Source organism: Cutaneotrichosporon cavernicola (genome assembly GCF_030864355.1).
Source record: "Cutaneotrichosporon cavernicola HIS019 DNA, chromosome: 1".
NCBI classification, from domain to species: domain Eukaryota; kingdom Fungi; phylum Basidiomycota; class Tremellomycetes; order Trichosporonales; family Trichosporonaceae; genus Cutaneotrichosporon; species Cutaneotrichosporon cavernicola.
The window spans coordinates 1,498,760-1,523,175 of record NC_083393.1 but is presented as its reverse complement, the minus strand read 5'-3'; the positions used below and the strand labels follow the sequence as shown (position 1 = coordinate 1,523,175).

The 24,416-nt window shown below is 57.9% G+C and overlaps 10 protein-coding genes across 10 annotated transcripts; 3 read left to right on the top strand and 7 right to left on the bottom strand.

Annotated features, from left to right (window-relative positions):
- Window positions 1-1,211: 1,211 nt before the first annotated feature.
- CcaverHIS019_0105570 (uncharacterized protein) lies at window positions 1,212-2,595 on the bottom strand (the record flags this gene model as incomplete). Its single annotated transcript, XM_060601644.1, has 3 exons — window positions 1,212-1,338; window positions 1,394-1,921; window positions 2,063-2,595. 3 exons carry the CDS (start codon window positions 2,593-2,595, stop codon window positions 1,212-1,214), a joined length of 1,188 nt encoding a protein of 395 aa, XP_060453105.1.
- Window positions 2,596-3,238: 643 nt separating this feature from the next.
- On the bottom strand, window positions 3,239-5,536 carry CcaverHIS019_0105560 (uncharacterized protein; the record flags this gene model as incomplete). The annotated part of the gene is made up of 1 exon (XM_060601633.1): window positions 3,239-5,536. The coding sequence occupies one exon, from the start codon at window positions 5,534-5,536 to the stop codon at window positions 3,239-3,241; it is 2,298 nt and encodes a 765-aa protein (XP_060453104.1).
- Window positions 5,537-6,784: 1,248 nt separating this feature from the next.
- On the bottom strand, window positions 6,785-7,758 carry CcaverHIS019_0105550 (uncharacterized protein; the record flags this gene model as incomplete). Its single annotated transcript, XM_060601622.1, has 5 exons — window positions 6,785-7,012; window positions 7,348-7,412; window positions 7,547-7,615; window positions 7,652-7,688; window positions 7,723-7,758. The coding sequence occupies 5 exons, from the start codon at window positions 7,756-7,758 to the stop codon at window positions 6,785-6,787; spliced, it is 435 nt and encodes a 144-aa protein (XP_060453103.1).
- A 2,433-nt stretch (window positions 7,759-10,191) lies between these two features.
- On the top strand, window positions 10,192-13,105 carry CcaverHIS019_0105540 (uncharacterized protein; the record flags this gene model as incomplete). Its single annotated transcript, XM_060601611.1, has 5 exons — window positions 10,192-10,832; window positions 10,884-12,221; window positions 12,257-12,576; window positions 12,613-12,846; window positions 12,879-13,105. 5 exons carry the CDS (start codon window positions 10,192-10,194, stop codon window positions 13,103-13,105), a joined length of 2,760 nt encoding a protein of 919 aa, XP_060453102.1.
- A 272-nt stretch (window positions 13,106-13,377) lies between these two features.
- Window positions 13,378-14,187, bottom strand: CcaverHIS019_0105530 (uncharacterized protein; the record flags this gene model as incomplete). Its single annotated transcript, XM_060601600.1, has 3 exons — window positions 13,378-13,606; window positions 13,784-13,874; window positions 14,121-14,187. 3 exons carry the CDS (start codon window positions 14,185-14,187, stop codon window positions 13,378-13,380), a joined length of 387 nt encoding a protein of 128 aa, XP_060453101.1.
- A 1,457-nt stretch (window positions 14,188-15,644) lies between these two features.
- Window positions 15,645-17,426, top strand: CcaverHIS019_0105520 (uncharacterized protein; the record flags this gene model as incomplete). The annotated part of the gene is made up of 1 exon (XM_060601589.1): window positions 15,645-17,426. One exon carries the CDS (start codon window positions 15,645-15,647, stop codon window positions 17,424-17,426), a length of 1,782 nt encoding a protein of 593 aa, XP_060453100.1.
- Window positions 17,427-17,549: 123 nt separating this feature from the next.
- CcaverHIS019_0105510 (uncharacterized protein) lies at window positions 17,550-18,368 on the bottom strand (the record flags this gene model as incomplete). Its single annotated transcript, XM_060601578.1, has 1 exon — window positions 17,550-18,368. One exon carries the CDS (start codon window positions 18,366-18,368, stop codon window positions 17,550-17,552), a length of 819 nt encoding a protein of 272 aa, XP_060453099.1.
- A 510-nt stretch (window positions 18,369-18,878) lies between these two features.
- Window positions 18,879-21,089, bottom strand: PRP21 (uncharacterized protein; the record flags this gene model as incomplete). The annotated part of the gene is made up of 3 exons (XM_060601567.1): window positions 18,879-19,861; window positions 19,896-20,885; window positions 20,918-21,089. The coding sequence occupies 3 exons, from the start codon at window positions 21,087-21,089 to the stop codon at window positions 18,879-18,881; spliced, it is 2,145 nt and encodes a 714-aa protein (XP_060453098.1).
- A 419-nt stretch (window positions 21,090-21,508) lies between these two features.
- Window positions 21,509-23,531, top strand: CcaverHIS019_0105490 (uncharacterized protein; the record flags this gene model as incomplete). Its single annotated transcript, XM_060601555.1, has 5 exons — window positions 21,509-21,850; window positions 21,887-22,527; window positions 22,564-22,989; window positions 23,025-23,265; window positions 23,307-23,531. The coding sequence occupies 5 exons, from the start codon at window positions 21,509-21,511 to the stop codon at window positions 23,529-23,531; spliced, it is 1,875 nt and encodes a 624-aa protein (XP_060453097.1).
- A 408-nt stretch (window positions 23,532-23,939) lies between these two features.
- CcaverHIS019_0105480 (uncharacterized protein) lies at window positions 23,940-24,299 on the bottom strand (the record flags this gene model as incomplete). Its single annotated transcript, XM_060601544.1, has 1 exon — window positions 23,940-24,299. One exon carries the CDS (start codon window positions 24,297-24,299, stop codon window positions 23,940-23,942), a length of 360 nt encoding a protein of 119 aa, XP_060453096.1.
- Between the last annotated feature and the right edge of the window lie 117 nt (window positions 24,300-24,416).

Sequence of the window (24,416 nt, the reverse complement as noted above, 5' to 3'; positions counted from 1 at the left end):
AGAAACAAGGTGGATGCAGATGGCGATGGTCAAGTAGAAAAAAGTGAGAGAGTAACCAAGATGTTTCGGATGTTGGTGAGGAGCTACGCCGGGCACCTTTGTGGCGTGGGGTTTGAGGTCAAAAGTTTCAACAGGCGAAACAAACAACATGACATGAGCCAACGTCAACATTTCAACCCTGGGCATGTTGGTGTAAACACCCAGTACTGGAGATATGAACTTGATTAGACATTATATATTCGAGTCGATATACTTGCGGAGGCTGTTTACGCGGTTGGTCCAGCCCCTTCCCGAGACAGTCTCGTGCGCTTCATGGAAATGAAAGCACGCAGCGCGTTTCCCCAGCTAGTTCCCTGGACCATCGTGTTCCACGACGCAGGTACGCGGCCTTGACGCTCCATGGTCGCGCGGAAGGTGAGCGCGGCCTCGTAGCCGGCAAGAATAGACCGGAGACGATCGGACATCTGACATCTGAGCGACCTCGATTAGTTGACGCTCTCCCCAACGTACGTGACTCGGAGGTCAAAGTACGCCTTGGCTGACGCATCGTTGGCGACGATGGTGGCTTGAATTTGATAAGAAGGGATTTCAGTGTCTTGGGCATTTCGCACACGATCACACGATCACACGAGTAACAATTGTTTTACTTGCTTTAGTCGATCAATTCTTTCCTTCACTAGTCGCACGCGGATCGTAAGCGGATGCACACATCCAAGTCAGGGAAAAAGTGATGGGGGTTTGCTAAAGTCAAAACGGATCAGACATTTGAGACAAGAGTTGTTTGTGACTCGAACTGTGGCGGCTGCTGCAAACTCTCAAAGGCGCGCCAGGCAAACGAGAGAAAAGCCCTCGTAACCAAGTCTAGGTACGACAAAGAATTGATCCAGTGTTATCCAATGGTTACAACAAGGTATATGCGATCCGTTCGACTATCTCTGCCTATTCAAATGCTGTACCAGAGGCGGTGTTAGCTCTCACATACTCCTGTACATACCTTGCCTCATTCTTCCTTCTCCTGTGCCTTGGTCTCTCCGGTGCCTTGGTCTCTCCAGGTTGCGCATCTCCTCTGGGTCACGTCAGCGCCATCTACCTCTTTAGATCCCCTGCTCGCTCTCCAGATCTTCAATCCCTTCCTTGCGCCACCGGAGTGTCCCCTTTCCCCCACTCCTACCCTCTGCACCCAAAAAGCAACCCCTTCACCCGCAGAAGGACTATGGTCCCGGAACCTGCTGAGCACCTATACCTGCAATCCATCCGGGGTAGTACCTGTCTGTCGGAGTGAGGGGGCGAGCAATGCGCACTGCCGGCGGAGTAAGGGGGAGGACGCCGGTGCCGTCCCTGGGCGATCCCAGAGGTAGGTGCGGGACAGGGAGCGTAGCGAGCAGAGACCGACTCGGTGGGGCTCGGCTTGAGGAGGCGCGAGAGAAACCCATGGCTAGCCTTAGGCTCGGGGACAGGAAGCGGCTTGTTCCCCAAGTAAGTGGGGGAAGGGGTTGCGAGTGTGCTCCTGGCCTTACGACGCTCATACCCTATTGCGTGGTGGCCCGCCGGCTGGTCTGTAGCCCCAGGGGAGGTGAAGGGGGTTGGAACTATGGCGGGTCGCCTGGGGCCAGAGGGAGTCGCGCGGCTTTTTGCAGGATTCGCGGTGGCCTTGATTGCGGAGGTGGATGGGACCACCTCGACTTTTGGGACGGCCTTGCGAAAAACGCGACGTGGAGCCTGAGTCTGGGAGACGCGAGAGTGGTTGGCTGTAGTGAGCGAGGGAGCGGACGGGGGGAAGGTGTACGGAGCGCCGAGGTATGCAGGATCAGGCGAACCCGAAGTGAAGGACGAGAGCGAGTTCTTCTTGTCCTTAGGAGGAAGGGGAGGAGGTGAATCCGGGAAAGTGGGGTTGGATGGCTCGCACGGAGTCTGGGGAGGGCTGCCGGGGGGAGTGGAGGAAGGTGAGGGGGTGAGGGATGGGACAGGAGGCGTCGATGGCGGGGTGATGGTGGGAGTGGAAGTGGGAGGGGGAGGGGGAGGGGGAGGGGGAGGGGAAGAGAGAGGGGGAGTGGGGATGCACTTGTTGATCTGGCCACGGAGGCCCAAGATGCACCGCTGCGCTTCACCAAAAAGGCGCCCATCCTGCATATCATGGATAAGGTTGAACGGGCCAACCTCGATTTCGCCCTCCTTGGGCAAGAAGGTGATGCGCTTAGGCGCGGTACCTCGCCACTCGTAGTCGGCCAGCTCTGCGAGTGCTGACTCAACAACGCCAATATTCTCGTGCAGCTCAGCTACACGTGACTTTGAAAAAGTCATGATTGGCCCCGACCACGGCTTTGGCTCTGGGATTGCCACCCACTCGGCGATGGTGGTCTCGAGGTCGTTGACGCACTCGACAAGCCTGCTGTGCGTGTGGATGATCTCGGCGCGCGACAGCGTACGGTTGACATCGAACATGATGGACTCGATGTACGACCTGGGCGAGAGAAGTGTGCCCGGGGAAGTGAGGAGGTATGAGGCCGACTTGGTGGTGTGCGAGGTGGTACCGCAGCCCAGAATGCGGCCAGTGGAGGGCTTCTTGGCCAGGAGGAAGTCGATGCAAGTGCGCATGTTGAAAAGGGAGAGATTTGGGTGTGGATGGAGGGTTTAGAATGTGAGGACGGTGGGTGTGGTGTTGGTTCGTAGCTAGATGCTGCGGAGATGAGAGAGTTGAGGAAGAACACAACTGGTACTGGCAAAAATACCTTTTAAAGGCTGGAGTCCTTGCTTGACAGCTTGACAGCCTGGCGGCTGAGTCGACAACTTGCAGTTCCGGCAATAGGTTTTGTGGCATCTTGGCCTTCAGTCGGCGCTGATTGAGTGGATGAAAGAGAGGTGGACACGCCGGCCGCCGGGGGAGAGACAAGTTTGACACCACCCGCAGTTGAACCGAGGTTATCTCACTTATTCACTTATCTAGAGAGGTGAAACATAATCTATTCCGCCGTGAAACCGACCCTGACTGAGCCTGGAATGACATACTCAGGTACAGTACAAACAACTCAACAGCGCTAGTTGGTCAAATTCTGAATATTGCTCCTTCACTATGCACTGTGCACTTTGGTTGACCCAATTCAATGCTGGGTTCACTCATGTGGCTTGCATGTTTGTAAACAATTGAACAATTGAACAAGTCGTATGCATTCAATCAATCATGCGATCCATCATGATCCATGCGCGGCCATGCGATCAATCATGATCTGTCATCTATTTTCTACAACACTTCCGAGAGCGGAGCAAAATGCTTTGGGAGTTCGTACCAAGGCTTGTCGGGAACCAGTGTGGAGGTGCACGAAGCACCTGAACTCTCAGCGTAGGTATTGCGGCTGGAATGGCCACGGATGGTGCTCAAACCAGTTGGACACGTAGTGTTTGTCGAACGCCCAGTCCCAGAGCCCTTCGAGCCATAAACTGACACTCTAGAATTGCGAACATCCTTAGACGTGTTGGGAGCGGACATGGCAGTGCCGGAACGCGGTTCGAGTACCTGGGACATGTTGCACACAGTAGTTGCGCCAGGGTCACAGTTGTCAAGATAACGATTGTCGCTGACAACCGCTCGAACAGTAGGACTGCGTGAAATGGGGTGGCTGGGAATCCAGGGGACCTCGGAAACAAGTTTGCTGTCCTTCTCGGCAGCTACGCCGCCCTGGGAGCGGGGGACAGGGTCGTCGGCAGTCACGTAGCTGTAGTTTGACTCGACGTTCGATTCGGCGATTGGCGCAGTGGCCATGTCCTGCTTGATTTGCGTAGTGGAGGTAGCGGCTGTCGTGTAGCTGCGGTCGGACTTCGGGCTGGTGCTACCGCTCTGTGAAGCCGTCGGACAGCGACTGTCCTTGAGAGCGGGGGACATGCGGTGACGGCCAGCGGTGGGCTTCAGAGTGCCAATGGATCCCTCACCCGGGATGCACTCCAACACGCCTGCAATGGCGCATTGCTTATTCGACGCGCCCCTTACAACAACCGATGGCTTGATGGCACTCCTCTCCATGACAGCGGTAAGGGTAGCGAGGTTGCGGTCTTGGATTTCGGGAGTACGATCGGAGTCCATTGGAAGCTGGGTGTACAGTGAGCCGAGGACAGCCTGGGAGTGCAATGGGCCGGCGTTGAGATTAGGGGTGCGGCTCTCAATAACACTGGAACCTGAGCTGAGATCCGAATGGGTTCTATTGAAAGAAATGGGGGTGCAGAACCACTCGTCTGTGCACGCGGTCGCGGTGGCACGGAAAGGGCGGCCACTCTTCAACGCCTCCTGGGAGGAACGGGGTGCGTCGTAGATCTCGGGCAATGGCTTGTTGACACCCATGTTGACAATCTTGAGGCGCGCGATGGCGGGAGAATCAAGCACAGCGTCCGGCGCCTTGGCTGGACCATCTTGAAGTGGACGACGGACGGTGTGGGCAACAGCACCAGACCTGGGGCTGCGGTGGTCAGACGCAGGCCGCACCGGATCAATGGCGGACATGGTGTTGAGCTTGTCCTCGTTTACGGAGCGATTGCGCTCGCCGTGGTGTGGTAAGCGGCCGGAGCGAGAGGTATCGCGAGCGTTGGCGAGCTGGGACGATGAGTGGTGGTTGCTGAGCGTAGTGGCTGCTCGGGTGACGTGGATTGCGGTACGCAAAAGGCCACGGCGGTTCGACATGGGGCTGCGGGCACACGGGGTGTGGTGTCCCGAGCAGCGGTGTTGACAGAGGCCACTGTGGGCATTCATGTACGAAGAGACTTTGGGGTTGTCGGGGTAGCAGCTCTGCTTGCAACCGTTCACTGGCGTCTCGCGGTAGCGCATATCCTCATAATTCTCCACCTCCGTCGTCTTGACCGTATTAGTCACGGGCCGAAGGATTGCGGACTCCCTGCTACTCCGGCCTTTGTAACGACGCTCGAGCTCGATTACTCCGCCGTCGCCCAGAGGAGAAGGGGCTGGCTGGGCACAGAGCTTGTTCGTCTTGGCGACCAGCGCTGGTGTCTTGACAAGATCGTCGTCGGCGTGGGGGTTCTTCATGCGGTGCGCGATGTCGAAAGAACCGCGCCACATGGCGATGGGACCCGTGCTACGAGACTCGCGTCCGTAGGGCAGGATTGTTTGGAGGGAAAGGGTGTTGACGAACACTGCCGGAGTGACGCACAGCTTTTCGCACTTGTCGAGGAAGGAGAGGCCGTTTCGCAGATCCGTCAGACACTTGTAGAGGACGTCGCTGTTGGCGACGAGGTCACACTGGTGGCGGAAGATCGGAGAGCGATTGGCCTTGTGGGTGGTCGTGATGGTGTTCTTGAGAGTGGTAGAGGATGTCCAGTTCGTAGCAAGAGCCTTCTCGAGCGTCGCGTGGGCGTTGATCATATCGGCCCGAGAGATCGTAAAGCCAGGTCCATCGGCAATGTGGAAGGAGAACATGTGTGTGCCATGGGTGCCGTTGGAGTTTGGCTTGAAAGTGTACCACACGGGACCTGTGCGGATAATCTCACCGCCCACCTCGGGGGGAGATGCGGTGGCGATGAAGTGACTGAAGGACATCGTTGGATGAGGGGACCAAGAAAAATGAAAAGGCGTGGATGGAGAGATGTTGATAGAGGCGAAGGCAAGGTGTTGTGGTTGTTTGAGATGTTGAAAGCTGGAGAATGGTTGGAGGAATAGAGTGGTGTTATGGAGAGGAGAGATCAGGGGTGGCAAAAATCGCAAAGCTAGTTGAAACCGACTCCAGCGCGACAGCCGTATCTCCAAGCACCACAGCTCTAGATCCGGCTGAGTTGCAATGTGGAATCAGTTTCAATTAGGTGAAGGCAATGTGCCTATGGAATTTCAGCTAGGCGGGCTTGGCTTGCTTTCAACGTCTCACGACCAGATCTGGCAAGTTGGAACCATTGTGCGACCTTGCACTTAATCGACTTAATCGACTTACTGCAAGCCTTCTCCCATTGCCCATGGTAGGGAAGCCGACATGGTCAGAAACCTGCAGGTCGCGGCGACACATTGTGTCAGATGATTTGGAGCGTGGCCTTGAACGAATCACATGCGCGCAGACATCTCGCTCCGCAACGCGATACTGTCGATAGCCTCCACGACATCCACGCAGACCGCGTCCGGTCAGATCTGAGTCGCCACTTGCATAGAAGCCTGGAATCGGTCCAATGCGTTCGGGAATTCGCGAGATGCCACTCGCCTGGGTACCTGGCGTGCATTCAGTATTGAGTAGCCAATGTGGACGACTGGAGGTTTGCATCAGTCGGGAGTCGCCCGCCAACCGCGTAGGAGACCACCTCCCACGTCCATCAGGTGAGATTCTACGTCGGCCGCTCTGCTATGGCCTACGGATCGGCGGAGAGGTCAGCATCAGGATGCGGTTCTCCTGTCAGTGGCTGTTCAGTTGATCCCACCCCATACTGTCTCATCCTACTCCATGTGCCAGCTGCGTGTCGAGGTTCAGGTGCCAGCGGACGGGGAATCAGACGCGAGGTAGGGTGAGATAACCGCGACGGATGCAGACGTCTGCCGCTCATCAGTCGCGCTATCGACAAGTTTTGCGGGTAGCGTCACGTTGGAGAGGAATGGCTAGTGTATGCATTGGTAGTTGTACACTGGGGTCAGCTCTTCCTCAACAGCAGTTACAGATGAAGAATGGATGCTGTGGCCGCCTAGTCCGCGGTGTCGACGCTTATCACAGTCGAGTGGTGTGCAGCTCGAGTAGGCGGAACTCTTTTCCGTCACACGCGGACCACCGGAGCCAACGCCACACGCCGGATCTGGGTCTCACACGCGCGCCAACTACCAAACGCCCCTCTTCCCGGGCTCGATGTCGATCTTGACGCCGCCGTCGCCAAGACGTGGGCCGGGGAACTCTTTGCGCGAGGTGCGGGGATCCTTGCTCCGGCGCTTGGACATAGTGAGGAAGGTGACTGAGGAGAGACCGAAGAGGCCAAGCATGAGGAAGATGTTGGGACCCTTGCGGGATTGAGGGGCCATGGTTGTGTAGGTCGTGTAGGGATGGGATAACTAGTTGGAAGCTTACAAGTCAATCAGTAGATATGGTTTCCATGTGGAGGATGCCCTGACTCGGCCAAGGTCGGATTCATCGGGAGTCGACTACCCAAGCTACCGATCTACCGATCTAGTTGGGACAAATGTTACCGACTTTACGAGGAACATGATAACATATGAATGACGTTATCCAACATGCACATAAGCATGTTTTGTATCAGTCGAGATGTGTAGAGTCACTAGAGTTGATCCAAACCCGCACTGACGCTATTGGAATCCATCCACTACCGCTACAATAAGGCCCTCCCCCTTTCTTTCTTTCTGTTGGAACTCTCCTCCCCGGACTCCACGGGCGATGCGTCGGGGTTGGCAGTAGCAGCCTCTGCGCCCTCTGCAGCGCCGACCTTCTCCTTCCCTGTACCTGTTAATTGATCACCACGGCAGGATGAGTACGTGCGCGTGACGACGGCATCCATGACCTCTGCCCTCAAGCTTTGACCCCACAGCCATGTAAAAGAATCCGGCCCACACGTCACGCTACACACTCACAGTTAGACGCATTGGAGCGCAGTCCGCGTGCGCGCTTGTCGTTCCACCGCTCCTCGTTGACGCCCTTGGCTGTCGTCAGTCGACGCTTGTGAGACTCAAGCTCACCGTAGTAGTACCCGAAGCCGGTAGCGGCGATGAGTGCCTTTACATCAGCGGTGTCAAGTAGGGCAACGAACGGCCCAGCCGTAGGCGACTGATTTTGGTGTGTTCATGGTTGAGGTTGTGATGGCAGGGCTGTTGATCAAGCCTTGGAGCCTTGGAGCCTTGGAAGCCTTGGAAGCCTTGTACGCCTTGTAGAGGAATCGAGGCTCTAGACATTCGGAAGGTATGACGGAGGACCTCCACCTGTGAGTGTGCCACATTCGGCTAAGGCCGAGATACCGGCCGATCCCTGGGCCGCGGCCGGGAGGATCGGGGAATTTGGGATTGGCACGTGGAAGGGGAAACCAGAGTATGAGCGTAGAAGCCTAGAAGAGCAGAAGCCGGTGGTCAAGCCTATGAGCAATGGCCATTAGTGGCCAAAGCTGTTAACAAGTCAAAGCATAAGAGAACAAGGCCAAAGTTCAGAGATCATAGAGGTGCTTGCTGATTAACATCTAAGGGTGCTTTTCAAAGCCTCGAATTGGCCAAATTGACCAAATGGGACCAAATTGACCAATTGACCAACTTGGACAACTTACTCGGTTCCGCTTGCCGCATGGCCAACTGGCCTAAAGCCAGAAGTCGGCCAAGTTCCTACAGCGTTCCCCCCCCACCTACCCCATCCTCATTCCCCACCCACACGGGCACTTTGTTTATGAGAATAGCCGGGGCCCACGCTTTTGCACCTCCTAGAGCCAAAACTAATGCATTCCATAACTGCTGCTCAAGCATCGCCTAGAATAACTATAATACCCCAAGCTCTGGGCTCCAAGGAAGACAGGGGAAATCGAGACCAGAGGCTCTTTACGACCATGGTGACGCCTCCTTGCATAGCCCAAAGGGACCTGGGCAGAGCGTAGTAAGCTTGTGACCGGATAGGCTATGGGTTGTGGTATGGGTAGCATGGGTGGCATTGGTGGCATTGGTTGCAAACGTTTGGATACGGCTAGTTGCTTGCTGACAGCGATCCTCTGCCTCGTGGTCTCATGCTTCACGTCAGATCTCGAGAAATCCCACCTGATTCGCCTCTTGGCATCTTGACAGATTAATGCTTGTTCTTGAGGAGCTGCAATTTGGAGCGTCGCCGGCTCACGAGCTGCTAGCAGGGTTATCAAACATATGTCGGCTGACAGTCAGGTATACATGCATTCAGGTAGGCAGTGCAGGCAGAGGCAGTGCATACAGGGAACAAGGAGAGGTTATAGCGCAGAGCAGTGGCAACTGGAGGAGGCTTCGAGACTTCGAGGCTTCGAGACTTCGAGGCTTCAAGGCTTGGAGCAGGAGCTAGTCAACTTGCTAGCTTTAGCTACAGTATGAGGAAGCACGCTTGGAATACAATACCCAAAGGCAAAGTAGACAGATAAGCGGCTAGGCAGCATAGGCAGTTGCACCTTGTGCCAGGCATTTGGGTGGCATGGATCATGGGCGACCTGGGCGGGCATTCGAGGATAGATGCCATTCGTAACTTGCCACTGCACCCACCTCCCTCATAGATACCCCTTTCATAACCCCCACCGGCTTCACCCTAACCATCCCTTGACACTTGACACCCACCCACTCACGTGCCGCCTCAGACTCTCCGCCTATGCCGCTTGGCTCAAAGCTCAAAGCCTCCGTTAACCCATCAACCCCGCTCCCGTGGCCCCAGACCACCACCCGTTCAACAGTCAGCTGTCTCAAGCCAAAGTAGTTCAAACTGCAATCTAGTCACAACTAGTATCTCATCGGCGTACAATCATCCATTCATCAAATCATCCTCCTTCCTTCCTTCCTTCCTTCCTTCCTTCCATCCATCCATTCATTCATTCATATATTAACTCGTAACAATCTCATTCTTCAAACCCACCTCACTCGTCTTACCGAAACACACACACTTGAATCACTACTCCACTCCTAACTCCACTCTCTCCTCCTATCCTCTCGGCATTCTGGACCAGGAGCAGGAGCTCTGTTACACCTGGAACACTCGCCACTCCTCCCATACCCTGGTTCCCCCCTTCCTCCCCATCCCCTCCCCTTCCCCTCCCCCCTCCCCCCTCCTCCTCCCCCCCCTCCTCTCCCCACACACTGCAAGACACCACTCTCTTCTCTCTCGGCGCGTCTTGGCGTCCCTCGTCCTCAAACAATCCGTCTTACTCATCCATCCATCCACCTTACCTTGCCACACCCAACCGTCCATCCCTGTATCGCCAGCTTGTGGTCGCAGTCCTTCACAGTCCTAGATCGTCTTGACGCGTCCACCAAACCCTTGTGAGTATTCCTCTCGTCCACAGGTTTGACAACAGTATCCTCCACACGCGTGTGCACGCACCTCCACACCTCCCATTCACTCACGTTCCTCTTGTGCTGACTTTATCAGCCACCCAACGTCTCTCTCCTCCCCAAACGGTACCCTCTTGTGGCAGTCCCAGCAGCTACGCGCGTTTCACGTATAGGCCGTATGGAACATGACCACACCACCGCCTTCATTTGATCAGTTCTACCACTCTCAAGGGGACGTCAACATGCCGTCCCAACAGAGCTCCTTTGACCAGTACACGGCCAACGCGTTTGCCTCTGTGTCGGATGCCGAGCACCAGTTCGGTGCCATCTACGCCCAGCAGCTCGGCGACGAGCCGGCGTCTCTCACTGTGGACGAGCCCGCACACACACTCAACCATCGCTCTAGCCGGGAAGCTCTCTGTCGTCATTATGGCCTGGGGGATCCCCGAGCTGACGTCGAGCGCAAGGACAGCGTCCCTTTCGATCCAACATCGAGTAGCACGCTCATTGCGTCTGCCTCCAACACGCCTTCCAAGCAGTTCATGCACCAGCACCAGCATTACAGTCAGTACGACCGCGGCAGCCAGTTGGGCTTCACCCCTCAGCACCGAGCCATGTCACCACATGTCCAGGACCTGTCGCCGCAGCCGTCGGACATGATGTCGCCACCTCAGCAGCCGGATTTCTCGTTCCAGAACCATAACTTCTATCAAGAACCACAGAGCCTCGCTGGAACTGCACAGACCAACGAGTGGGCAAGTGCAAACGACTTCATCCAGCAGAATGGCGGCGACCCTGAGGGTGACAGCCGCCGTGCGTCGTGGGCTGGGAGCCAGCATTTCCGCTATGACGAGCAGCAGCAGTTCGATGACATTCAGCGGATGTGAGTGGGAACGACACACTTTGTCATGGGAGTTGCGCTCACTCATTGCAGCATCTCGAACGCCTCATCACACGCCGGTACACCGGCCCCTGGATCTCGTGTTGCGTCGCCGTTCGTTCCCCAAGAGCATCAAAACATGGGCCATCTCAGACACGACTCTTCGTCGAGCATCGCACGATCACCGTCTCCGTTTGGCAGCATGGCCGCGCCCTCGCCCCCCGTTTTCCACACCACGAGCGCGTCGGGCTCACCTTCGTTTTCCAAGCCACAGTCACCACCAGCGCTCATCATTCCCAACTCGGCCCCATCGCATTCTTTCTCTTCAGTCTCGGTGGCGGCGAACATGAATCAACGGTCTGGTGGAAGCTCAAAGTTTGGTACGTCGCTCCTTCCTCCCGTCAACCCGCAACTCGAACACCTCACCGGGATGGCTGGAATAAGCCCTATCGCGCCCAACGCCGACGGACCCATGATCACCATCCAGCCCAGCACCCCGATCTCGCCTTTGAAGCACAATGCGCATGCGAGTATGTTCGACAAAGTTCTCCGCAGCGCGAGCTCCCGCTTTCAGCAGCACAACCAGCAGGATCAGCCGTCGCCAGACCAACACCAGCTGCGTCAGCAGCCGCAGCAGCAGACACCCTCACCACTGTCGAACGGCATGCGTTCCCCTGGCATGGGCCAGCAGAGTGTGGAGCAGAACAACACCGTCTTCGCGAGCGACGCGCAGTGGCACGAAAACGAGTTCAGTTCTTTAGCTGTCCAGGGCCATATGCGCCCTAGATCCAAGTCCGACTCGTACATGGCTGACGGGGGTGGGTTTGATCGCCAGGCCGCGACGCAGCTCATGGGTGGGCCCATGGCGCAGTTCTTCCCGCAACAGCTGCAGCAGGGCACGAGCAGCGGGCCCGGCGATACGTGGGGCAACATCAACATCCACGCGTGGCGCGACGACCAGGCTCGCGAGGCCGATTCGATGACCATGGACCCGCGCCACTTGTCAGGTCAGGACGAAGCCCAACTGCAGAACCAGTTGCGGATAGAGGCTCTGCAGAGGGCCCAACTGCAGACTAACACTGGCGACGTGAGCAGCACCGGTGTCTTCAAGTACGAACCGGACCAGGTTTCACCCACGACTTTGGAGGCTTATGCCTTTTTGGGATTGTCGGCTCCAAGCAGTGGCATCAGCCGCAGACGGTCGTTCAACGACGGCATGCATCCTGCGGCTGGTGCTGGCACCCCAGGTTACGGCGTCCAGTTCTCAATGCCTGGCGCAATCTCACCAGGCCGTATGCGCGGTGGCTCGTTCAACCTTGGCCACCGTCGCCAGGTGCAAAGCGAGGACTTCTCACGAGGCGGCTGGGGCATTGGGCATGACGGAGCATCAACGTAAGTTGAAGAGAGCTGCTGGAAGCTGACGGCAGTGCGGCCTTCATGCAGGCGATGACTAACCCCGACGACGGCACGCTACTCCCTCCGATGAACCGTGGTCGTTCAATGTCACACTCGCGCCACTCGTCGGTCTCGAGTGTGCGTTCACCATCGCCGGCCCTCTCAGTCTCGTCACAGGGCTCGTCCTACTCACACCACTCCCGCATGTCCATGCCTGATGGTGTGCAGCCAGAGCTATTCGCCGCCGCGGGCGGCGATATGCAAGGTATTGCCAAGATGAAGGTGACGAGTATGGCTACCGAGGTTGCGAGTCAGAGCCGGCGCACCAACTCTGCCCAATTCCGGTGTCCAAGTGAGTCTATTTGCGTCCAACAGCTGCTGACTTCAGTCGAGGGCTGCAGCTCGACATTCACCCGCCAGTTCAACCTCAAAGGGCACATGCGTAGTCACAAAGACGAGCGGCCGTACAAGTGCACATATCCAGACTGCAGTAAATCGCTGGTCGGTTTCGCTCGCCAGCACGACTGCAAGCGGCACATGCTCCTACACGAGAAGAAGAGACCGTTCAAGTGTGAAGCCTGTTTGAAGACGTTTGCCCGACTTGACGCTCTTACCCGTCATCGTGAGTTTTGGGGAAGACTCGGCTGACAGCAGACCGATCCGATCAGGGCCAACAGTGTGCAGAGTCGCACCCGCTGCCGACCAACCCGGATGGCTCCGCCATGACGGAATCGCAGTACAAAGCGCGACTGGGGCAGATGAGAGAACAGGCCGGCCCAGCTGCTGGGCCGTCTGCGCACGGAGGCCAAAGCAGTGGCGGCGTCAGCGCCAGCGCGAGTGCAGATGAGCTCGACTTGATGGAGGGGGTCGATACAGCGTGATGACAGTGATGGCGAGGATTCCCTCCCCCTTCCCTTCTCCCCCTCCCCTTCGCCCCATCCCCTTCCCCTTCCCCTTCGCCTTTGCCTTCGCCTTCCCCACCGTGTGTCCGGCGGCCCTACTCGGTCACGCGTGATGGATGAAGACGCGCAAGCTACAGCCCCATGGACGTTTTGTGCCTGGTCATAGATATTGTATTGCTCGTGTAGTAGAAGAACCAATTGACGTTTCCCGTCATGAGGAGTGGCATTAGAGTCAATGAATCGTGTGGGATCTAGCTCCCGCGGTATGTGGTGTACGAGAAGGGTGAAAGGAGAAGGGGGATGTGGTAGTGCTGACCAGGGTTTGCCAGGTTGAAGGTAATCTCTACGTAGGGGTAGAAGGTTTGCACTCCTTGCGACTGGAAATATTCACCGACCTCGAAGCGCATCTTGTAAACGCCTGCCTGAAGCTGTGTCGTGGGCTTGAGGAGAGTAGTCACGCGGCCATCAACGTCGGTGTTGCTGCCAACGTTAGTGGGGGGAAACCAGGGTACGAGGTGGAGGCGGAGAGCCGGTGGAGGTGGACTTCTGCCCCGATATGGTCGGAGCTGACCAACTGATACTGAAAACAAGAGCCGACCACGCCGGATAGCCCACGACCAGCCGATCACACCGGAGCACCAGGTACGGACCACTCACCCAGTAGCAAGTACTTGCACCTGCGCGCCGTTGATCTGGCAAAGTTCAACCTTGACGCCCTCCGCAGGCTTCCCGACAGACGAGTCGAGGACTGGTGTGAGTGTGGGGTGGGTGGGGGAGGGAGAAAAGAGTCCTGGGTGCATGAGGGTGGAGAGAGTGTGTGCGATTTGTGGGATCTGGATCGAAGTGGCGAGATGGTGAGATGGAGAAAGTATGCGATGGGGTAGTGTGAAGATGACGTGGGAGGGGACGAGTTGGAGGCGAAGCCAGAGGTTATGTCTAGTTCTCGTAGAGTAGAGCATTCACGCAGTCGTCCATTCACGTTGGGCGGACTCACTGTGGCAAGTAATGGGCGATTTGGACATGTTGAGCTGCGTGGCGTGGTGAGCGATACGTTGAGACATGGTGTAACGGGAACTGACATTGATGCAGTCCTCTTATCTACCCGCACGCCTGTCTACTTTGACCTATGGCCTTAGGTCCGCGAGCCGTAAGCCGCAAGCTGCAAGCCGCGGCTCACATGACGGACTTGCCCACTTCATACTCACACCTCCACCTCCACCTCCACTCTACCTTGTCTCTCTTCCACATATGGGGTTTATAGGGGCCTAGACATAAGTTTAATATATAATCATCCAACATCCTCCTTAGCTCAGTTGGTAGAGCGCGACACTAGTAATGTCGAGGTCAGTCGTTCGAGTCGGCTAGGAGGAAGTGATCATCCTTTTGCCTCATTCGTATTCAATTTAACTTTTTTACCCTGACGTTTCAAAGTCGTTGGCGGGACTGGATAAGAACACGCAGCTTGGGGGTTCCGCGAAGTCGTTTAACTCGCGGCTTGATAATGTACTAAACTGCTGAAGCGACCCACGTCACCGTCCAGATCCGCTGTGGGTTCCGCACCCGCCCCCACCTCTACACCTTTACCCAAGACCCAATGACGCGACGAGTATCATCCTGTGTATTTTGCTGCTCTGGTGCCCAAGCCGATGTCTCGAGTACGCGATACAGTTTGTAAACAAGTAATGGGTTGGCACAAAAGGCCTGTGAACCGAGCCAAAACCAGAGCCAGAGCCTCAGCCAGAGACAAAAGTCGTGACCTGAAGAACTGAGCTTATGGTACACCAAGCACTGGAGCTTATTCTACGACGAGCCTGATCTCCAAGCTCGGCACCGATTGAGGATGACAGTGTGACGAATATATATATATAAAAAAAAACCACAAGAGGTACAGTTAACTGCCAAGCCCCTCGAAGCCTCATTCATGTTCAGATGGCTTGCATTCTAGTCCACTTCTAGTCCAGGGTATACAGGGTGTCATGCCGGCGTTACCCCTTGCGTTTCCTGTGTTTGCCATTTTTCCCTCGTCACATGCCTTCCATTCACTTTACATCCAGCCTCAATCTTTATTAACTACTAACAACGGGTCTTTGGCAAACTGACTAGAATGACCTGAGAAACGTGCGACTCTAACCTGCTACATCATCTATTGCGTAACCCCAGGACAAACAGCACAGACCACGACAAGTAAGGACAGGAACAGGAACGTACCGACTCTCCGGCCCCCATCACCCATCCGGGCAACCCCCAAACCTTGACGACATGTAAATTGACCAAAAGATGCAAGATAGCACGATGACGATAAAGTCTAATAACAGTGCATATCCACATCTGGTATCCACAGTGTCCAGGCACTGCTTCATCTGGCCAACTATGGCCAGTTGGCCAGACCAGACAAGTCTCGAGCTTGTTTAACGGGGCTGGAAGCTGACATCGTTCGTGATAGATAGGAGGGCAGTATTCTCCCCTCTGAACATCAACTCCCCCTCTGTTCTCATCATTCGTCCTATATCTACCCAACATGATAGCCCCCCTCCGCCCCCCAATCCCCATCTTCAAACCCCCCACTGCGCCCAAACATCCGCCAGTCCGCGTCGACATGGTTGAAACCAAAGCCAGCGCCGTGCGTGAGGCATACCTCGCCGACCGCCTAGCCCAGATCGACGGATGGGCGTACGATCAGAAACCGTGGGGTCCGGCAGAGATGCCTGTCCCCTCCAGCCTGCCATTCGGCCGCGATCCACGCGCGCGCGTCCGTGCTCGTGTCGAGGAGGTGATGAAGGAGGTGTCGACTCCGCAACCCAAGGAAGTGGAGACCAAGGCGGAGATGCCGGAGGTGAAGAAGCCGACAGTGGACAAGCCCGAACCAAAGGAACGCACACTCAAAGACATGCGACGGTGGAGCATGCTCAGCCTCAAGTCGGCGGCTGAACCGGACATCAATAACTTCAAGTCGGAGCGCGGCCCACCAAGCGCCTTTAAGCGCTGGAGCGTGCTCAAACCCAACGACGATGAGGCGCCCAAATCCTCAACCACAGTGCCAAGCGACACACGCCGCGCATCCGAGACCACTATTCCGCCTGCACCGCTGAAACGTAACCGCCGCTGGAGCCTACAAAACCTCAAGGAGGTGCTGAGTAGTAGTAAGGACGAACCATCTCGAGCGATCCCCCCCGAACTCGAGGCTGTCACCGCCAAGCAAGTCAAGACCAAGGAAGAGAGGATCATCACCCACCTTCCGGAACGGATCAGCTCGATCTCGCCCGCAAAGCCCAAGAAAGCGACAACTTCGACCCTCCCCTCCCCAACCATGAGCATGGTATCTCTAGACCTCGACTTTGACCTCTTCGGTCTCTCGTCCGATAGCCAGAGCATAAAAACCCCCGAGTCGGCCAACTCCCCCGACCCGCCTCAGGCCGATCAAACTCCTGTTTCTCCCCAGGTACATGCCGAGCGCGACGCGTGGAGGCACGAAGCGCTGCTTCTATACGACCAGCTATGTTACTGGCGGCTGGAGGCGCTTGAGCGCGGCCGCGAACGCGACGGGTGGCGCGGTATCGCCCTCTCTGCTGGCGTTCAAGTTCCTCCGTGCGTCGTCAAGTCGTTACCGCCCACCGCCGCGCCTCTCAGCGAGGCCCAACGCCGAGCCCGAGATGTGGAGAGGGAGAGGGAGAAGGGGCGTGATCGAGTCCGCGAGTGGCATTTGGCGAGTATCGAGCGCGAGAGGCGGGAACATGCCGCGCGAGAGGCCGAGCGCCGGGCGATGGCGAAGGAGAATGCCGAGCGAAAAGAACTCGAGCGGAGGGTATTGGAGCGGAGGGCGAGGGAGAGGGAGATGGCGAGGCATGCCGAACGGCGCGACGAGATGCGCTGGCACGGGCACGGGCACGGGCACTCGCGCCAAACCAGTCGCGAATATGGCCAGGAGCCGAGGCACAGCCAACCCAGCCGCGAGTGGCATGGACGGCATAGTCACCAGCAGAGCTACGAATGGACCATTGCAAGTCCGGCAGCAGAAGCTGCCGCTGACGCAATGGCTGTCGTGGGTGCTGCACCGGCAGGCGTGCTCCCTCCCCCAGGCTTGCCTGGACACATGTCCCCTGTGACTGGGAGCTGGGGCCGTAACAGCCGCAGTAGCCACGCCGGTAGCTACCGCTTTCCGCCAGACCAGGTACCGGAACACGAACACGATGCTCGCCCGAGGGCGGTGGGGTGGCCCGCTAGTGAGAGTGGGCGCGAGCGGGCACGCGAGTTGCTCACTCCCCCTCGGGTGAAGCAGGCGGTGCGGAGTGGGACGGCGTAAATTAATTAGTGCTTTGCAGAGTTCGTTGGATGTAATGTAATCTTGACGAGGCCCAACATGTGGTGAGCCCCACGGCTCCCAAGCCGTGGACTTCTGACTTGACCATACATCGCGCCCAGCGCATTAGGAACTTCTACCAATGTACAAACTCGAGCACAGCTCTGCGGCACGACGTTCCCTCCATCTCCGCTCATTACGCTCGTGCTCCCTTTCCCTCTCCTCTTCGACAGCCTCACACCGTTCCCGCCAAGCATTGCGCTCATACATCCTCTCCACAGCAAGGATCCGTGCCGCACACAACTGGTGATATACGAGATTCGCCTCGTGTCGCCACGCGTCCGCTTCCGCCCTAGTGCGGGCGAGGCGCCTCTCCTCCTTGCCCAAACTGGCGAGTTTGGCATCCCCCAGCGTAGCGGCGACACGGACGGGTGCGCGCGCCTTGGGGTCCTGGATGTCGAGGAGGGAGAGGGGCTGGTCGATCGGCACAGGGGGTTCGATCGAGCGCGAGTGCGTGTGCTGCTGCAGCCAGGCGAGGCGGGCACTGATGTATTCCACCCGGGCGGGAGACTCTGGGTCGTCGAAAGGATCCGCGTCGAGTGACATGTACTCGACCGTTGAAACTGTGTGGACAGACCCTGTTACCGAGCCTGCCGAGACAGAGGACGCATGCGAGCGGCCCGTGTTCGCTGGTCGTAAGGGGGCTAGAGTGGCGTACGCGTTTGGGCGGGGAGGGAGGGGCGGCGGGCGCGGCGTGTCCGAGTACGCTGGGAGTGGGTGGCGGTTAGTGTCCGAGTATGCTGAGAGGCTTGAGGATGGGGCGAGGACACTCTTCTCGTCGCTTTCAGGGAGACGGGCCCAACCACTATTCTCAAGTCTCTGGCGACGACGCCGCCCAAATGGCCAGAGAGAACAGGACGGTACGTCGTCTTCGAGAGATGGCATGTTGGAGGGGACGACGCTGGCGAAGGGTTGGGCAGCGGGTCGGTACCGGTACAGAGGTCTCTAGGAATGCTGAGAAGCAGTGCAGAGGCAGATGCAGGAGGAAGAAGACGTGGCGCGCAGCTATGTATCAATGTGCTGGACTGTCAGCGTCGACGTTTTGATGGGGTTGCCACGACTGCGCAAGGTAAATTGACGTGGAGAGGTGGGCTCAGGTGATCGGATTCAATGAATGACGCCACTCACTCACCAAAAAGCACCGCCTCAAGAAATCGCGGCTTGGCTCTACGTCGGCCGTCGTCACCTTGTTCCTCGGTCCGACTGCGGCCAAGCGACAAGCCTTGGCAGCTGACTTCGGACGTTGGCACATCGGAGCCGAACTATATACCAAGTACGCGGCGCCCGCGTACACCCCCCAGCCATCTCTGATCAACTGAAAACACTGAGCAATGTCTGTAGTGATACATGCCGTACAAACCATGCTAACACGCCGCCCCATCACACTGCGACCGGCTACTTCTTCTTCACGGCCATGGCGACCACGTCGGCCTCACCGAGGTTGACACTGGCCAGGGTCGCGCTGTTGTTCATCACTCTCCCGCCGTACGTCAGCTGCAGTCGCGAGACCGGCAGATCCACATCCAGCGTGCGCTTGATATGTTCGCGCAGTGCGCCAAATGTCGTGTTCACAGGCACGCCCGGTACTGGGAGCACGCTCCCGTCGAGGCGCCACTCGGGCTTGTCGGCCATCGTGGGGAGCTGGACAGCGACCGTGATCGGATCGATGTGCAGGCTCATCCAGTCAATCTCAGAGTACAGCTGGCCGCCAGGGAGCTTCTCGACGCGCGCACGCTTGAAAGGGCGAGCCGGCAGATCCGCGTCTGGAGCTGGCCGGGTGGCGCCAGCACCCGAGATCATGGCCGCGCGAGCGGGGTTCATCGCCGGGCCCGTGGCGTACTTCTGCGCTTCGCCCGTCACGCTCGTGCCAGTGGCTGGAGCCTTTGGCTGCATAGGTGCAGCAGTCTTGCCACCACCCTTGATCCCCGGACCGACCTGCGGGCCCACCGTGTTGACGGGACCGTCAGCAACACCAGCCGCTTCTTGCGCCTTGCGCCGCCGGTCCTCGGCACTGAACCGTTCCTTGAACGTGTCCTGTACGCGCGAGGCCGACGCCGTGTGTCCGTCCCACACAATCTTCTCGCGCTCCTTGCGCTTCCGCGCAGCCTCCTCCTCGCGCAGCTTGCGTGTTTCCTCGTCGTCCTCGTCGCCGAACAGATCTGTACGCGCCGCAGCGAGGTTGCGAAGTGATGTCGAAATGTCTGCGCCCACCTGCAGTTGCTGCTGCTGCTGTCGCCGAGCGTCGAGCTCGCGCTTCTGGTCCTTCCACCGTGGGTCGAGCAGCTCGATGCGGATGTGCTCGGACAATTCGTCCTCGGGAATCGACTGCCCACAGTACGGGCACTTGGAGCGTGCCACAGGCCCGCCGCGTTGGATACCTGATGTCAGCTGAAAAAGATCTTGAAAGCCCACCTTTGGGCACATAGTCCTTCTTGATCTTGACACCCTTCTTCTCCAGCGCCGCACGTTGGACATCGCGTGTGCGCTGCTGCTCTCGCTCGGCCTTGACGCGCTCGATGCGCGCCTCCTCATCCTCCTCGTCTTCCTCCAACTCCATCTCGTCGCCATCGGCCGCACCCTGTGCGGCTGGCTCCTCCATGATCATGGCAGCCATGCGGCGTTCTGCCATGCTCATCTCCTTGAGTTTGTCATTGCTCGAGGGCGGCGGGAGGTCGAGCTCCATGTCGGCCTGCGTGAACTCGATCGTCTCCACAGTAACGAAGTCCTGCCAGTCGATGACAGCCATGGCCTCCTCCTCCTCCTGCTTCTCGGCAGCCTTGACGTCGTCGCGTGCGCGCTCGCCCTCTTCCCACAGAGCGCGCTTGCGAGCCTCCTCGAGCGTCTTCCACTTGGCTTCTGGGTCGGCGTCGGCACGGATAATCTCCTCGATCTGTCCCGGCGCAGGCTGCATAACCTTCTGGTATGACTCGACCATGCGGTTGTAGTACCCGTACAGCGAGTGGGTCGGGCGCAGAAAGTCGAACTGGTAGTTACGTCCTTCTCGCACCGACAGCGCCGAGAGGAAGGAGCGCCCTCGCCGCGCATGGAACAGCGCCGTCAGCCGCAGGATATCGAGGTCCTGTGCCGTCACGCCTGGCAGGTCGGCCTTGAACTCCCACTGCTTGGGCTCGTACCCGATTAATTCGGGGTGGATGGTCTTTGGTGCCGGCGGCGCTGGCGTCGAGCCCGTAGGCGTCCCGTTCGCTGTCACGAGGCCCTTAGCCTGGTCCTCAAGCTGCTCACGCGAGGACTCGACCTTCCATCGGTAGTATTGGTAGTACGGGTCCTCGTCGTTCAAGAAGGCAAAGCGCGGGTCTGTCGTCTGCGACTCGCGGATCTTGTCTTCGAGGACCTGCGGCTTCGATGTCTTGGCAACTGCCATGGCTGTCTTGTCTATTATTTCTGCTGTCAGCTGCGTCCAACTCGGTACTCACTCCTCATCTCGGGAGGCGGGTAGATGATGCCCTTGAGGTACTTGTCGGACATGCGGGGCGGACGGTACTCGCCCTCATCCTCGACTTCCTCGACGGACGCCTTGCCGTTGAGGTTTTTGAGGTCATCCTCTCCCGCGTACGAGTGTACGGGCTTTGGGAGGTTGAGGGCCATGATGGAGAGATGGTAAGGTGGAGGAGAAGGTTGAGATTACAGGTTGCCACCCAAGCAACATTCAAACTCACCGTTGAACCGCGGTGGTGAGAGACAGTCATCCTCCACCCAAGCGGATTTTTCGGCGCTTTGCTCCCGTGGCGAACCTCCTCGTGGATAATTTCTAATACTTTTACTAATGCAATGCCGTGTAAATTAGTCCTGGTTTGAAAAGAGATGAATATCAGGGCTGTTTGCTGTATGGACGCGAATGACTTTTGGCCCCGGCCCTGAACCAGAACATGGCAACAACACCAAACATCGGCTTCTCTCATCTCAACCTTGAGAGGATACATACATCCCCCTTCTTTCCCGTCCATACAAACATTCTCCCCTTACATTACACAGTCACGCTCTTGTACTCTACTCCTTCATCAACCATGTCGCAGGCAACTGCTAGGCCAGGAGGCCACATAGGCCAGCCCCCACTCCTTCCGGCCGGTCTCCCCATCACGGGCGGCGCTGCAGCTATCAAACAAGCCTTCCAGAACCCTAACGGTCCCCCGCGCCACAGGGGGAGCATGCCTCCTCCCACACTCCCCGTCCCGGCTGTCCGCTCGAACAACTCGAGCGCGAACTCGCGGCCCAATCTCCCCAGCTGTGACCAGTCGAGTACCTCCCGGCCGGGCTTTGAGGAGAGAATCAAGTCGCCACTCCAGGAGAGCAGAGGAGGTGGCAACGTGGACATCAGCGACGTCGATGCCCGTTTCGAGGACCTCCTCGTGAGTTGTTTTGTTGTTACCGTTAGCTGACAACAGGACCAGCTTGAGGTGCCAACCACGGTACGGATGAAGTTTGCGACTGTGAACAAGGAGGTCAAAGCGTCTATTCTCTCATCGAGTATGACCTCTAACCCAGCCCTGCTCGCGACCTTAGGTCTCCCGCAGCCTACCAAGAAGCAGCCAAAGAACAAGGCGTCGATGCCGAAGTTGCGCCAGGCCAAGTCGTCGTCGGCGCTCAAGCAGCAGCCGCTCCCCAGTCCCCGCAGAGGCGTTGGCAGCACTTGCAAGGTACAGGGCGAGGAGTTTGTTATTGTCGCTGGGGAGCCTGGATCCCAGCGTGGTGGCCACGGACGGGGATACAGTGTCGACCTCCCCGCTCCCAACCCGGCCTACAACAGCAGACCGTCAACTCCTCGATCGCGGCCAAGCTCCGCATTCCTGCCCCAGTCGCCGTCCAGGCGGGGCGAGAACATGGGGCCTTCTGAGGTTCCCAAGGACTATGTCCAGTGGCTCTCGGCCTCCAAGGGTACCGACCTCACCATGGACGTCAACAAGGCGAAGAAGTTGCGGATGCTTCTCCGCCACGAGACGACCGGATGGGTGGCCTCGTTCCTCGACGCAGGTGGCTACACCCGCATCCTTGACCGTCTCCAGGACCTCTTAGACATTGAGTGGCGGTGAGTTTGAAGTGTCTCATCCCGAGCTGACGACAGCGAGGAGCAGCATGACGACCAGATGCTATACGAGATGCTGCGGTGCGTCAAGGCGCTCGGCACCTCCGAGGTGGGCAAGCAGGCATTGCGGGGGGCGCATCCTCGCCCATTCCCCGCACTGTCGGGACTCCTCTTCTCCGAGAAGAAACCCGGAGAGCTTGCGTGCCGGCAGATCATTGTCGAGCTTTTCCTCTTCCAGTTCGAGCTGTACAACAGGCAGCCTCCTTCTCCAGTTATCCCAACCGGTCGCCCAGCAACACCCATCCCAACCTCGTTCAACGTGACGTACTTTGTGCGCCAATTGCTCCTCCCCGAGGGCGACGACAAGACCAAGGATTACCACGACTTTGTGCAGGCGGCACACCGCCCCCGCATCTTCAAAGCGTGGGTGCAAGAGCTGAGCGACATATGCCGCGACTACTTCTGGTGAGCTCCTCGAACGGAATGAGAGCTGACAGCAGGATCATGTGCCACGCATCCAACACACTGTGGCAGCTGAGCGAGGTGGATGAGAAGTTAGTTGAACGGCCAGTGGCCCCAGGAGGCGCAACAGGTGGTGTCGAGTTCGAGGCAATGGGTTACGTCACGACCCACTTCAAGCTCATGAACTCGCTCGCGTCCAGCCTTGCTGAGGAGAACCCATCAGACGCACGCCAGCTGCACCAAGATTTAATGATGAGTGGCATGGACCGCATCCTGGTCGTGAGTTAGCACCTGATGATCTCGGATCGAGCTGACATCAGACCATGCGCAAGGCATCGACTACCTACTACCCCACGCTCCACCTCGAGCTCGCGCGCTACGTCGAGATCATGCGCCTCGCGTCTGGTGGCAAGCTCCCCTACCTCATCGGCAAGCTCGTTGGCCCGCCGCCAGAGGAGCTGCGCAGGCATCGCAGCGCGAGCGAATGGCTGCCCCGTCTCAAGCTCGACTCGCCTGGCAGAAGCCCTCGGAGACCCCACAGCTAAAGAGTTTGGCTCCAGGAGAACGAGACACGATCTTCCATTTTACGGACGTGCCGCTAAATCACGTCGCCGTCCCATATCCCAGTTGTGCAGTATGGATTCCTTGTATCAGGCTCCGACAAGGCCCAGGAGCTCGTCGAGTTAGTGTCGAGACTGGGTCAACACCTGTCGTGGAGAGGCCGTCGGTTACTTAGTGCAATCTTCACCGTCAGAGTCGCTAGAAATGCATGCTATGCAGAGTGGTGGGCCATGTGGCTGGTATGTCGTCTATCGCCGGTCGAAGTAGGAGCTTGCAGCGCCTTGAACTCTTTGGAGTATCGTGTCGCCGCCTACGAGCCGACATGTCGTGTTTGATCCTTCTCCTGATCCCCCTCTTTCTCTATTCCCCCCCTTCTCTTCTCATCGAACAACCTAGTGCGAGAGGAAGCGGCGTCCCTTGGCCCTCCGCCGCGCGAGCATCTTGCGACCGAGACGCGTGCGCGAACGCACGAGGAACCCGTGCTTGCGCTTACGCTTGCGCTGGGAGGGCTGGTACGACATGCCGATAGCGCCGCCGCGCGCCTGGATCTCGCCAAACACGGGAGACAGGCGGGCAGCGAGAGGCGCTGGTGCAGCCGCGAGGGTCGAGGGGGAGAAGCGTGCGAGGAGCGAAGTCGGGCGCGCAGGGGAGAGGAGCGATGCGGTCGCGGGACGGAGGAGGAGAGTGGGCTTGCGCGGCGCAACCGAGGCCGTGGGGAACGCGCGGAGTGCGGCGCGGGGGAGGCGAGGCATGGCTGTGGTTGTGGTTGTGGTTGTGGTTGTGGTTGTTGGATGTTGCGAGTTGGTTGACTTTGCAACTTCGGCTTCTGGCGGCGTTGGAGAAATTGAAGAAAAAGTTGAGAATAATAC